Source organism: Vanellus vanellus, assembly GCF_965231255.1.
Source record: "Vanellus vanellus genome assembly, chromosome: 1".
In the NCBI taxonomy this organism is placed as follows: Eukaryota; Metazoa; Chordata; class Aves; order Charadriiformes; family Charadriidae; genus Vanellus; species Vanellus vanellus.
Genome location: NC_138905.1, coordinates 56937421 through 56951769, shown reverse-complemented (window position 1 = coordinate 56951769; position 14349 = coordinate 56937421). Strand labels below are relative to the sequence as shown.

At 41.0% G+C, this 14349-nt stretch overlaps 1 protein-coding gene across 1 annotated transcript in view; it reads right to left on the bottom strand.

The window, feature by feature from the left end:
• The window catches only part of MRTFA (myocardin related transcription factor A), a gene marked incomplete at its 5' end in the record, with an annotated part of 49574 nt that overhangs the window by 17688 nt on the left and 17537 nt on the right, over positions 1–14349 (bottom strand). The window contains one exon of the mRNA XM_082488263.1: positions 13682–13747. Within this exon, the coding sequence (XP_082344389.1) occupies positions 13682–13747 (66 nt within the window). The remainder of the gene's footprint in view (positions 1–13681; positions 13748–14349) is intronic.

Sequence of the window (14349 nt, the reverse complement as noted above, 5' to 3'; positions counted from 1 at the left end):
TACAGACCTAGAGTCCCTCTGGGTTCACATCAACAGGGTAAAAAGTAGAATTTAGTCCGTATGCCAGGAATTCTGAACACACCAGGGCATCATAGATGGGATTCAGACTACAGAATTGAATGAATAATAATTTGTAGAATAAATTAACAATAACTGAAAACTAACCATAGCAAGTGAGTACACAGATCCCTACAACGATGAGGCAAAAGTTCCTGTTCACATTAAAGCTTGTTTTGTACAATCTGGTTATGGAGAGAAATCACTGAAGAAAGTTATGCAAGCTATGAAAAGGGAGCATACCGATTGCACTTTGGGAGAAACCAAAGTAAGGGCAGAGATACGATTTTGCAATAACTGCAAAAATAATACAAAAAACTTCACTGGTTGGCTGAGACATGGCAGTCTGACCATCACACTTCAATGAAGGGCAAGCACCAAATAACACTGAGAAATACTCTTTTCAAGCCACATGAACTGCTTGTGAATATGCACATGCTTGAACGTAAACATGCACTTCTTTCACTGTATGCATATTGCAGAAAAGTGAAATAGAAGTTCAGGTACACTTGGGCAAAGACACTATGCAATATATAAATTGGTACAAAAATCTACCCTGGAGACAAGCGAAGCATGTCTCCTCTCGAGTCTTCAAAAGCTCTCTACCACCGGAATGTGCAGGCACAGCAATAATTCTTTACTCTCCCCTTCCTGCCTACCTCTGCCATCAGTAAGAGGCAGCACATGAACTTTAAATGACATTTCCCTGACCATAGCAAATGGTCAGGAAAGTCAACTGCAGTTCAGCTGATGTCACAGGTAGTCCAAGAAAACTCTTGCATACAGAAGAACAAAGCAAGAAGAAAAGAATCCCCGAGCAAAAAAAAAAAAAAAAACAAACAACACTCTCCCCCAGAACACATGCACATTAAATAGTAAGTAATGCAAAACTGCTACGGGAAGAATCTTGTAAAGAACAATTTCAGTCTCTCGTGACTAGTCCAGTCACAAACAAGCACTGGGTTGTAGCTCTCTGGGCTGGCAACATGACAGAGGACTTCATATTTAACCTCTGAAAATGTCAAGAGGGCACAAATCCTTTACTGCTTCCCTCAGCAATCTAGGATGAGGCTGACATGTCAGAAGAGGGTGCCTATTGTAGAATCATACTCCACTCAAAGTTAACTAAGCCTTGCATGTTTTTCTGGCTTTGAAATGGCCACATATCCCAGAGCTGTGGAGCAACTCTGTTAACTTTATTATAGCAAATGGAAAAAAAAAAATCCGATGAAGAACCTTGAAGAAGTAAGGCTCTGGGTAAGCTCTACAGGAGACCCACAATGCAGATATGCACCTTTTCCAGCTCCTACCACTGCCCTTCCCAGCCTCTTGGTACTGATCCCTGCAAAACTATTCCTGCCCCCTCTATCCTTCTTGCTTGCTCACCTGAGTACTGTCTTATTCATTTCACTCAAAATTACCCATACTGACAAAGCTCTACTGTTCTCAGCTGTATCAGCTATTCTGGCTCATTCTCACGGTGTACGCAAATGAGTGGCTTAGCTGATGGAGTAGAGGCAGTGGTAACCAGGTAGGCATGGGGCAGCACCTCTGTCACTGACACGTGCTTCATGTCCACAGCCCTCGGTACCTGAAGCAGCAGATATAACCACAGAAAACAGGAATGAAGAAACAGGAATGAAGTCAGCTTTCTGACTGCTCAGGCTGGATAAAATATACTAAACTATTCCTTACAGTACTTTGTCTAACCTGTTCTTGAAGACGTCTCATGAAGAAATGCAATATTATTGCAGAGAAATTATCCCAGTCCATAGATGTCCTTACTATTTAAAAACCTTTCTGAATGTCTAACCTACATTTCCTTTCCTACAATTTATACTCTTTATTCCCTGCCTTACCCGCAATTGTTGCAGAGAACAACTTATTCTGTTCCTCTTCGCATCTATATCTATACATTTGAAAACTTTGGTTTTCCTACAGTCTTCTGTTATATAAAATGACAAAGCCAGTTGTTTCAACCTCCCTTACAGATAACATTTCCCAGACTTTTGCTTGTGTACTCTTTTTTGGACTCCTTTCATTTGATTTGCATTTTTCTTGAAGTATAGTGTCCAAGATTGGGTACATATTCCAGCCTAGGCTTTATCAGCTTTTGTAGAGCTAAATTATTATTTAATAACACTTTTCAGTAGTGTTTGCCTTCTTTGTGTACACAACATGCATAACACGTTCACCTGCGCTTGGCTCATAAACCAGGAAAGGTCTCCAATCCTCTTCAGCAGAACTGCTATCTAGCCAGCCATTCTCCATCCTCAATTCATGCCACTGACTAGACACACCAAAATGTAGACACTCTGCATTTTCCTTTGGTTTTGTCCCATACTTCTCAGCTTCTCCAAATACTGTGAGCCCCAGTCATGTCCTCCTCCCAGCCTACTAAACTGCAAGCTTAATAAACATGCACATGCTATCCCTTCATTTACATCAAATTACTGAAAATACTGAATAGTATCAGACATGGAGCTTCTCCCTCCCCACCCAAAAGCCCTGCTCAACACATCCTCCCAGTCTGACACCAAACTTTTATTCCAGTACTGTTCTCTCACCACTTGCACATACAGCTTTGAGTAGTCCCAGCTTACTTACAAAAACGTCAAGCCTGTGTCAAGCACCTTACTAAACCCAAGAAGTGCAAAAAGACATTTAACACCAACTTGTTCAGGAGGCAGTTCAACAAATATTTAGTCTGGTGGTAGGTCCAGCTTAAGTAATGATCTCTTCTGCCCCCTCCCCCATGTCCCATGCGTTTCTGCCTCACCATTGATGCCCTAATTGTACCTGTACTGCACAGGGAGCTGTACTAGGGAACTGTCACCATAAAGTAACTCCAACACCTCCCCATAGCACTTGCCCCTCCCCCAAAAGAGGTACAAGTTAACTCAGTTTGAATCCTTGATCTAGCTAACTGGGTGGCCAGCTTCGCTAGCTTTGCCAGCAAAACTTTGGGTGAGCCCCTGATGAGAACAGAGTGCTGCCAGAGGGAAAAAAAAAAATGCCAAACTGCAACAGTAGTATTAGCTCTTGAGAGTTTTCATTTTTCACTGTATGCAGAAAAAAAACAACTTTATCTTTCTCTGCCACTGAGATATTTGAGAACACAGAAGTAACTTCTGCAATGCCCAATTTCAGTTACGTATACCTTTTGCCTGCCTGATTTTGTTTCTTCATGATATGTGCATGGTATTTTCATCATCAATAAACTGCGGTTACACTTTTTGCCCTCGTTCCTGTACCTAGGCCTGGGACAAAGCATGTTAGCCCTCAGTTATGCTGACAAAGCTGTTTGTGGACTCAGATCACAGTTGTTTTGAAAGAGTTATTTTAACCTGGATTGGTATGCTGGTTTATAGCACAGCTCCACGAATAATAGTGTCAGCAAAACTGAACAAAAGCTGCCCTGCCAGACAAAGTCAGAAACAAGAGGCTGGGTTTAAAGCCAGCACTACAGCAGGAGCCCCCGCGCTGCTGAACCACGGCTCCCGCATCTCAGATTGCCCCATCCACCTTAGGTAAACAGCCTGGTGTTACAAATGGCCAAACAAGCACTAAAAATGGCTTAGTTATAGAAGGGACAATAGCATCACCGACAGTGTTGGAGACAGCACAGTCTAGCAGGTGCCCTTCACTGAGTTATATGTACTTCTGTCCCACTCAGACAACCATCTGGCAATTTGCAACATCTGCTGTTAGGAGGATGAGCTTTATCCCTCACCTTTAGATGACTGCCAGCAGAATATGATTTTCCTACCACAGATGGGCTGGCTAACAAGGATCTCATGAAACTCCTACCACATACATCCTAGTTTTTTAGTCTCTCTGCTACTTATTGTGGAGCATTTTGATGCTTCATCACCAGAATTCCTGAAGCATTAGTATCTTTGTGGTCACACGCTTAGCTACCATGAGAAATCTCCCTGGAGATCAATGATGCAACTGTTTTGTGCCTCCACCCTGCTTCAAAAATGTTTGCAGCTATACATTGTCCTTCCATCTGACCCCCCTAAAGCTAAGCAGCAGCACACAGGATTGTCTACAATGATGCAGACCTTTCCATACAAAGCACAGAGATGGAAGTTGCTAATCTATGCTTCAATGCAATGTATGAGTTCCTATGAAACAGGGTCCAAAACTGCAATGCGTGAGTTCAGTGTTCCCTCAGTCCAAGCCACATTTTGAAGATGGCAACGTGTGAGTGAAGGGAGATACTGCTGCAAAGCATCAAACTGGTGCTGCTATAAACAGACTGAATCAAGGCCCATGAATCAACCCCAAATCTCCAATATAACAGCAGAGACAAAAAGCCAGACAAAATGGTTCAAACATTTCTGTTCAGTGTACAAAAGCAAATTGTAGCCTTGCAAAGCTTTCAAAGATAGTCATATGCAGATCTTCAAGTTCCTGTTATCTAGTGTGAGAAATAAGTGGAATCAGAACCAATTTCAGTCACTCTAAGAATGAAACATAGCAGGGAAAGGGGACTGACCCAACTGCTGAGAAAAATAGGTCAAAATATCTGTACACTCTGCATTTGCTTATGCAGCTGACAGAAGACACTAAGGTTTGCAAGGAACTAATTAAAGGGAAGAAACAAAGGCAAAAAGGTCTTCGCAGGCCCTCATGAACTCAAGTGTCTAGGGGGAAGGAGAGGCTGCAAAACCTTCTGCAATTGGTAAGATCACTACTGGAGGGTACCAGATGTGTAGGCTGATAGGGGGAGACAGCATATGAGCTTTCCTTCACCATAGTCTCTAGCTCATCATAGACAACAAGGTGTTATTTGAACTGCTAAATCAGTTGGTCAGACAACATGCAATTTTTGTAGAAAGGCTACTGAATCAAGTATTTTGCTGTTCAGTTAGATCAGTTCCTGAAAGAAAGGTAATTTTTTCCTATGCTATGACAAAGAGAAGTTCGTGTCATGTCCAAACCCAACCTCAGACGCGCTGACTTAATTCAGAAAGGCAGAAGGCCTGCTGCTGCAGCTGTTCACCTCTGCTCTCAACCAAATTCTAGTTTCTCTCGTTTAATATGCTTTCGTAAAAAGATGAGATAAAGTGCTGCAAACAGACTCGATGACTTCCTCTGTCGGTTCAGGGTGGGGCTCCCACCCAACAGCATTTGGTGTGTAGCATCTGGTAAGAGGCACAAAACCTGAACCACAGATTAAGGCAGTTGGCACTTTCTTCCTCCCTTCATCTTCAACCCACATCCAAAAATCATTTCTCATAGGATGGAAGAAAAAAGTTTTCAAAAACTGGGTCACATGCACAGAAGGAGCCATCATCTTGCTAGCGGGGCAGTATCAAAGAGCAGTATGCTGTAGAAATCATAGAATCATAGAATCGCTTAGGTTGGAAAGGACCTTGAAGATCATCGAGTTCCAAATATGAAAAGGGGGTGGGGAACACACAGGTGATAGAAGAGAGCTCTCCATCAGCACCCTTTTCTTCTTATGCAGCTCCAGGGAGTTTCACATCCGGTGCACAGACCTGATCACACTTGAGAATTCTTGCTGATTTCATACTTGTGGCATTGGTAAGGGCCTTTGGATTAAGGCTAAGATCTGAGTATCAAGTTAAGGATAAGAAAAGAAGCCACAACTGGTAAGTTGTGATTATGCAAACCCCAAAATATATAAAATTAGAAAATTCAAAATTAAGATTGACCTAAAAAACCCAATCCAAATATTTTTATGAAGGTGAGAAACACATCTCTGGCACCCAAACAAATGCAACTTTGCCCTTCAGTGACACCTCTCAAGCACAATTTTTAAAGAATTACAAGTGTTTCTTGTCTCAAACTGAAGAAAGGCTGTAGAAAGGTTCTTTCCCACATTGTTACTGTTGCCAGCACTACCAAAGCATGGCATTCCAGGTGTAGCGTAGGGCTTTACAGAGCCTTCCCTGTTACTGAGCTATTCCAATCAATAGAGATATGGCACAGAAGACAGCAGCCAAATAAAGGCCATGTTAGCTAGATTGTTTGGTGAGTCTCGGGCTGTTATGAAAGCCAGAGCTGAAGAAGCCCTGCCTCCCTGACACCCCACCTCAAAGAGCTACCCCTTCTCCTGCATCAACACTCATGAGCCTGCACAACAAGCTGTTCCTCCCCAGAATAGCCACTTTCCAGCTCCCTGAACTGGGCTTGCCCTGGTTGGATGAGCATCTCTACAAGTGGGACTGTGGTACCCTGCCTCAGCCCAGCTCACCATGGAGCCACACACCAGCTGAGCTGCTTCCAACACCTGAATGAAGCACCTCTCCAGAGCCCACGTTCACAACTCAGCAAAACTGTCAGTAACTTTATTACAGCAATATCTCCTTTATGATACAGCTGAAGCACAAGATTTTCATTAGTTTTACCCATGTGAAAAGCCTGAAGTATGGGTTTGTCACAGTGAACATGCAAAATTACTGACAGAAAGGGCTAAGATTTTTCAAGGCCCAACACTAAGTTAATTTAAATTCTAAGATAGGTGTAATTTCTCAGAAAGTTTACCCTATTTAGAAGCAAAATGGAAATTGTCACCCATGGTAACAGTTATCAGATCTATGGGTGACTATGGCTACAGATTTGTGTCAAAGAACATTTACAGCAAATATAGATAGTATAACCCGCTCTGTCCATCCCCATTAACTCTTGGCATTCAAAACAAATTACCTAAATCCTGAACTGAAAAATAAAAAAAAGAAAGCTTCTTACAGTTAGGATTATGCAACCTCCAAACTGAAAAGGGAGAGAAGGAACATCTAGTGCGAACCCTTTGATCCATGCATTCCTAGACCAGACTTCATGCCTGCTTCTTGGATGGATAATCATCCTTTGCAAACTCTTCTGACAACTTTACTGAGTGTCCAGACTAGGGGAGGTGTGGGGCCATGAGAAGAAAAAGGAGATACCATTCCCACCCAACCAGTAAGAATGAACCCAAGACGACTATGGGAACATGAAGGGGAAAAAGCTGTATCGCATATCAGATTTTACTCCCCTGAATTATTACGCTTCTCTTGCAACCAGCAGAGTTAAATCTTTTATCATTGCAGGGATCAAGGACTAAACACAGCCAATCAACCCCCTAAGCATGGCCTTGTCTTTCTACAACTTCAGAAAGGGCAAACAGCACAGTTCCGTTACAAACAATGAACTTTCCTACTCCAACCATGTCTCATTAATCACAGAAGATATAAACACATGGCAAACACACACAGACAGCTATCTAAAAATATAAACAAACCAGGTGCAGTTATTAGGCCCCTGACAATGAGGCTCTCAGCTTAAATGCACGGACACCTTCTCCACACAAAGCCTCAAGGCTTTGAAACTGTGCTTCAAGAGAAGAGATCAAAGTCAAAGAACCAGCAAATAATTCCTGGGAGACAAGTTACAGGTAGATGATCAAATTAAAATAAAACCAGTTACAGTTTCTGTGCTACATGCCACAAACAGAAGTACAGCTGCAAATGCCCTCTACAGTTTTTGTTTGTTTTACGATACCTGCTTAGTGTTCCAGCCTTAACTCTCAGAGCACATTGTAAATCAAAAGTCTCACTGCAGCCTCTATTTTTGAGGTCCCATTCTGTACACAACGAACCAGGAAATAGCAAGGTTTCAGAGGTTAAATAGAGTATTAAAAAAGGTCATTATTATTTCTAGATCTTAAAGACTTGACAGGACTGGGTATTTTTATTAAACGAGTCTGGGAATAATAATATTTACAGTCCATATGTTTGGTTTTAACTCCTTATCCTAAATGAAAGTACAGTTTCAGCTTGTTTTGTGGAAGAAAGGTATGAAAGTGAAGAAGTCATCAATGGGCAGAATAGCAGACACTAGATGGCAGGGAAGTAAAAATTTGTAATTTTGTTTTGTTACTATAAATACATTCAAAAAACTATAGGGAACGTCACTACAAAGACCTGATATGTAAAGCAGCAAGAGAATGATGGGAACATGTTATGCAGTAGAGATAGGTAAAGCAGGAAGAGCTCTTTCAGGGTGTTAATGCAATTGGTTTATCTGCAGTTCAAAGATAACACACAATAGTCTCGAAATGTCGACTGTGTAGCTACACTGCGACACTTCCGAATCAGTAAAACTTCACATAGGCACACCAGTTCATCTTCTATCCTAGCCTTTATGTAGAAGATAAAATATTGTTGAGACATTAAGAATTGCACCTGAAGTCATCAGCATAACTGCAGAATGGTTCCTGCCATGAAAAATACTACACGTGTAGATAACTATGTACGTTCCAACAGCTTACCACCTCTCCTTTCCTTGACATACAACAAAAGACGCTCCTATTTCACAATTAACAGTTAAGAAAGCTAGGGTTTTTTTTTGTTTCTTTTGTTTCTGACAACGTTTAATACGTTCTACTGTAGCTAATGTTTGTAACAGGATCCAGGAGTCAACCATATCCTCAAAGGACAGGTCTCCTTCAACTACCGCCCCATATACTGTATTGACAAGTTTCAGGTTTAAAACTGGCAGCTTAATAAGAAAATATAAATATGAATAAAATATAAACATAGAGCTATGCAATGAAGTTGTAAGTGCATAGTTTTCATCAACAACATTACTTCTTTAAAATTGAGACGCAGTTAGACTATCAGGTGAAAGCTAAAGCAGCAATATCATTTTTAGCAACCCTACACAAACACAAGTGTGGATGTATGGCCAAATTTGGGGGTTGAGGTGTTAAAGTCTGGAGATATGGTTTAACTTTAGAAGCTCACAGGTGGCAAGCATTTTACTTCCTGAAATCAATATCTCAAAGATGCTTGTTTTCTTGTGATGCAGCTGTGCTGGATGCAGAAGACCACTTACAAGCTTTGCCTAGATGATGATCAACAATGATATGCCAAAGCACAACTTGTGTTCTGTATCCTCAAATCACTAAGTGTCCCCAGTAAATGGCAATTCCTTTAGAATTAATTCTAAGCAACGTCACACACCACCTCCCAAAAGCAAATACTGTGCTTTGGTTTTATAATAAATATTACGTTTTCTCCATTAAACTTGTGGCTACAAAAAAAAAAAAAAATGAAGCTAGTGATATGAAAGGCCTAATGAGATTATAATCATTAGACTGCCTGCTGTATTACAATCATTCCTAATTGCGTGACATGTTGCAACTGAACTACAGCACACTCCCCTCGTGTAGTCCAGAGATAAAATACACTCTCTTCAGCAGAGTCTGAAACCCGGCAGCACCAGATTCACAAATCTCGTATTCCAAAATATGTTCAAGCAATGCCCATGGCTGCATGTCCAAGCAGAAAACTGCATCGGAGTGTTGGTAACGCAGACCTACAACATGGAAACACCTCAGCGCCTGTAAAAGCAGTCACATTAAAAAAACAGCACAAACTCCATCCTGTTTGGATTCTACATCCATTCATGCATTCTGCATATATTGCATCCTGGAATGCTAACATGCAGTCAGAGTAGTTGGATGTGGACACAAAACTGGCAAACATCCAATACACTGAAGCGACAAAGAAGCTCCTGGAAATTCTCTGGTGTACTGCAGCCACCCTCCTTCTAGTTTTCAGTCCAGACGATGCCCTTTTCAAAGGCTGCCTGTGTCACCTTTCAGATATTCACAAAGCAGTGCTATAGAGCAACAGAGAAATTATCTACTTCTGTTTTGCCTGCTTAGGTGAATCTGATGGTCACAGCAGCAGCTTTCCTGCAGGATTCTGCCACATGTCAATCCTGCATGCTTGCCTGTATTTTGCATTTGCAGTCAGAAGCCAAAGACCCTAATTCCGATGGATAAAACAATGGGCATGTGAAACTTTAAACCTTGCAAAACAGAAAAAGCACAACATATTTTGCAAAGCGGAGTATTGCTACATTTGCCAAATGTCTTTCCCCTAAAAATTTTTGCTGTTTTAGTTGAAGATACTTTCCACATGTCTTTCTACTCAGATGTACATTAGCTACTGTTTTAAACATTCTTTTCAAGGGTAGAAAATTGGGTCTTTAATACTACCCAAGAAAACCTTATGATAGCTGTAACCTTTAAATCTGACACTGTAAAATCTGCCAGAATCTGACTGTTCTTCTACAGCCTCGCAGAATTCAGAGTTGGGCACAGACAGCAGTTTTTGTTTAGCTTGCATTTTATGAGGATGAGAAGATGAAAATCACCTCTGCATAGCTACAAAAAATTGCAAACAGCAAAAAAGCTCTTCTATTTGCACTGCCAGAAAATAGGCCAAACCTGAATAAATAGGAAAAGTCATCTCTCCTTGTTTCTAAATACAATCCTTCTAGCTCAAATCACAGGTATGTCAGATGCAGATGAAGACTTGCTTCCCACCTCTTTTCTATGGGCAACTGAGAATTTTAATCTTCAACTAATGAATCCTGCTACTAGTATAAGTTTACACAAAATGATAACAGAAAAGCAAGAAGAATTAATGAAGCATAAAACCCAATTATTTTGACTCCTCTGTCACTGCTTATAATTGCTTTATTTCTTACAACAATACGCTAATCTTTTAGTGAAGCATAGCCCTGTAGGTGGCTGGTGGGTTGGAATCATTATTCAAGCAAGATTAAGTGTACTTGGTAAAAAAATGTTGAAACATTTGCCTTTCCTCTCTACTGTATAAACAAAATTCCACATAGGAACAAAGTAAGCAATTCCCAGCTCTGTTCTGAACAAGCAAAGCAGGAGTGGTGTGACTCTCACTCTCACTTTGATGGGACACCAACGCCTCTTCTCCCACTCCTCAGGTTTACAGCGTCTAAAAACCTTGACTTGATGGAAGCCTGAAATACAGTTTCTGATTTAGGGCACCAAGCTGAATCTAAACACCACGTAAGACTTACACTGCAGTCAGGAGAACCAAAGGTACCAAAGTGAGTTTGCACACTAGCTAGCTTTTAATGTAAAACAAAACTTTTACTTCACAGACTTTTGCACACCTGTTTTGCTACAAGATCCAGGAACTGCTCTGTAATAAAGGCTAATCTAAATTAACATGTAGGATAGCACAGTAAGACCAAATTTGCACAGAGTAACAGCTGATGCTAAGCACCTGACATCCACACTCTATACGTGAAGGTGAAATGGGAGGTGGCATGCCAGACAAGGTGTAGTCTGCTTCCATGGACTGAATGCATATTAGCTGTAGGTAGAATATTTTCCAGTTTACTTTCATCCCAATTTAATCCAACTCTCAAACTTCATTTCATGGTGCAAAGCAAGGTACAGTAGGCAATTGCAATCAGGAGCTTTGCTTCAAAAGCACCTCCCTGATGCAAGCTATAATGCTAACGTAGATACAACCACAACTACCACAATTCTTTCAAGAGTGTTAGGGCTCTCCAGATGGAAAATAAAGGCTAGAAGCCAACCTGCAGTTCACATGGGAAAAGTGCTCCAGCTCATTTCATTCAGCACGAGACCATCCCCTGGATTCCCACTTTTATATTTCCATTAAATCATCATAAAGGGCTGTGTGGGGCTTGGTTCCTGACTAACAAACTCAAGAGGGAGACTTGGGGCCCAGTATAGCCATGTTTAGTAGTAGATGACAGAGGAACAAGATCAAGTACCTCGGTGTTTTCACAGACAGGGGGTAACAGGGCAGAGAGATGAAAGAATACAGGATACCTGTATCTTCCCAGTAGTAAGTAAAAATGTCTGTTGTGAACTGCTCAAAGTAGAAGCAAAGCTGTCATGGCTCTGAGATTCCTTAAGGAGGAACATGGCCTCTAGTCATCCTCTGTACTTCTCAGGTTGAAAATGGGACTTTTCTTTTAAGTGTCACAACTTAACTCTCATCTGATCTTCTCATTAAAAACAGCCCAGGAAAATAATGTTTTAAACATTACTCTATGTGTGGTTATTTCCAGTTGGCAGGTACGGCTAAATGATACCATGATTTGGAGAGAACCAATTTCAAATCATGTTTAAAACAGATCTGCTAAAGTGGTTTTTCACCACTGCAGAAAGGACCTTTTCATGTGTTGCCAATATTTTCACAATGATATTTCACTAAGCATTCTTATTTGGTCTGTCATAAAACTCACATGTAAGAGACATAAATGAAGCAATGAAGGGCACAAGTCTGCAAAGACTAGTTATTTAGGCTATATTTTAAGCAAATTTAAGACTGACTAATTACTCTGGGTATCTTATTTGAATTACTTGCAAGAGCCTCATTTTCAAAGGTCTCATAAAACAGACCCCTCTCAGGAATCACAAGTTTGGCCAGCCACACTTTGAAGAAAGCCAGTACTGAACATAACTTAACACAGTATTTGCATAGTTATCCACCTAAAGCAGGAGACGACAAAGAAGTCAGGAACATTTTCTTCTGGGAAGCATTAGTAAAAGCACACAGTCACTGGGACACTAGTCTTTCATCAAAAAGCAAGTAAGTGTATTCTGTAGAAGCAGGTATATGAGTTCCCCAGGTAAAAATAAGAGGATGGGCATGATGTACTATATCCAGACAGGACAATCTTTCCATTTTGTTTTGGTAACAGAATTTTAAGTAGGGGTCCCAGAAACATCTTGAGCATGTCACTACCTTCCAGAGAGCCACTTCAGCTGACAGAGTGCTGCTGACGGATTCTCTTCATTTAGAGAGAGAGCTGACAGCCTAACCTTATGCCTTTAGCAAAGTCTAAGTCACATCTCTGTGTCATATTACAGTGAGCACCCCAGAAATAGAAGGAATGAGAAACTCCTCATTACTACACTGACTTCAAATAAGGTTTGTGAAATGGGGGAGGGGAAAGTTTTTGACAGAAGAAAAATATACCTGATCCATTGCCTTTTACTAAAGCTGTTAAGTGAAACTGAGACAGCCTCAAAAATAAACACTTGCTCTTTGGTTTTGCTTCGAGTTGTTACCTATAAGTCATCTAGTTCGGAGGTATCAAACCACGACAAAACTATTTGTCAGATATCTTTTTTGCATTTTGGGGGGAAGTAGGGGAACAAAACAAAGATTACCTTCTCCAACACTAACCTGACAGTGACTTTATTAAAGCTTGGCATTAGGGTATATCCTATGTGTCCACCCAGACAAGTATAAGTTCTCTGGCTCCCATAGGGCTCTTCCTAGCTATGTTTTCTAGCTACAAATATAAAATATGGCCCCTTGTTAGTTAACATCTTGTACACACTGCTTGTTTTCACTCAGTTTATGGAATATATACATACAAAGTTACAACTGCCTCAGAGGTCTGGGGAGCTGACAAACAAGAACAGAAACTGCAGAGGCAGGAAGCCTGTTAAAAGATTGATTACCAGTATGGGTGAAGTATATAAGGCACGTCTAACACAGCATGTTCTCCAGAAGACTCTTCTCCACCATGATCAAATAAAAACATTGTTTTGGAGTGCAGTTATGCTTGGAGCTGTTAAGTCTCTTCCTCAGTATCAGAGGTAGCCCCATACCTAGAGTATCAATACTTCAGGAGGACCAAATTGGGTAGGACAGGGTGGGGCTCTTATATATGATGTTTTTCTCCCAGAAACAGAGAATCTTACCTTTCAAATCATATGTGAAACCACTCTCCACTCAAAACCATGCATAAAAACATGAAGACAAAGAGTTTAAGTGATACTTACGCGGCATGATCCCTTGGCTCACCAGCTCCTCCCGTGTGCGTCGCTGCTGGAGCTTCAACTGCAGCACTGCACAAGAGCAGAGAGAGGGAAGAAAAGGAAACCCATCAGTGCAAGAAACAACTGAGGAGACATTCTCAAACGCATCTAGTTTTCTTCTTTGGATGCCAAGGCACTAGCAAACAGCAGAACGAAAAGACACCCCCCTCCCACCCAGCTCTCCTTCAACACTGCAATTGCAGAAGTAGCCTTCAGCAGTCAGGTTTCCGTATTCTGCTGCGGGCAACAGGCAGAGGAAGTTGCGCAGGGTCTTGGCAGGGTGATAAAAATCCGCAAAGCCAGGCTTGTTTCTCAATTTTTTCTAGAGCACCGACTTCTTTCCAAACCATTAATATTAAAAAACAAACAAAGAGAAACACCGGCTGACAGTCCTCCAATAAACACAGAGTGACACCCCAGCTGCTAATGACTCCTGAAAACTCTAATTACCATGTGTAGATTAAATTGATATGACAAAATTATTGGTCATTACTCTAAATTACAAGGCTGATTTTCTTCCTCAACTCAGAAATTCACCTTCAGAAACACCTCATGAAAGTGAAATATCATGGAATATATCTAGAAGTGTCTTTGTTCCACAGCAAAAGGAATCCCTTATCGCTAATTTTTTT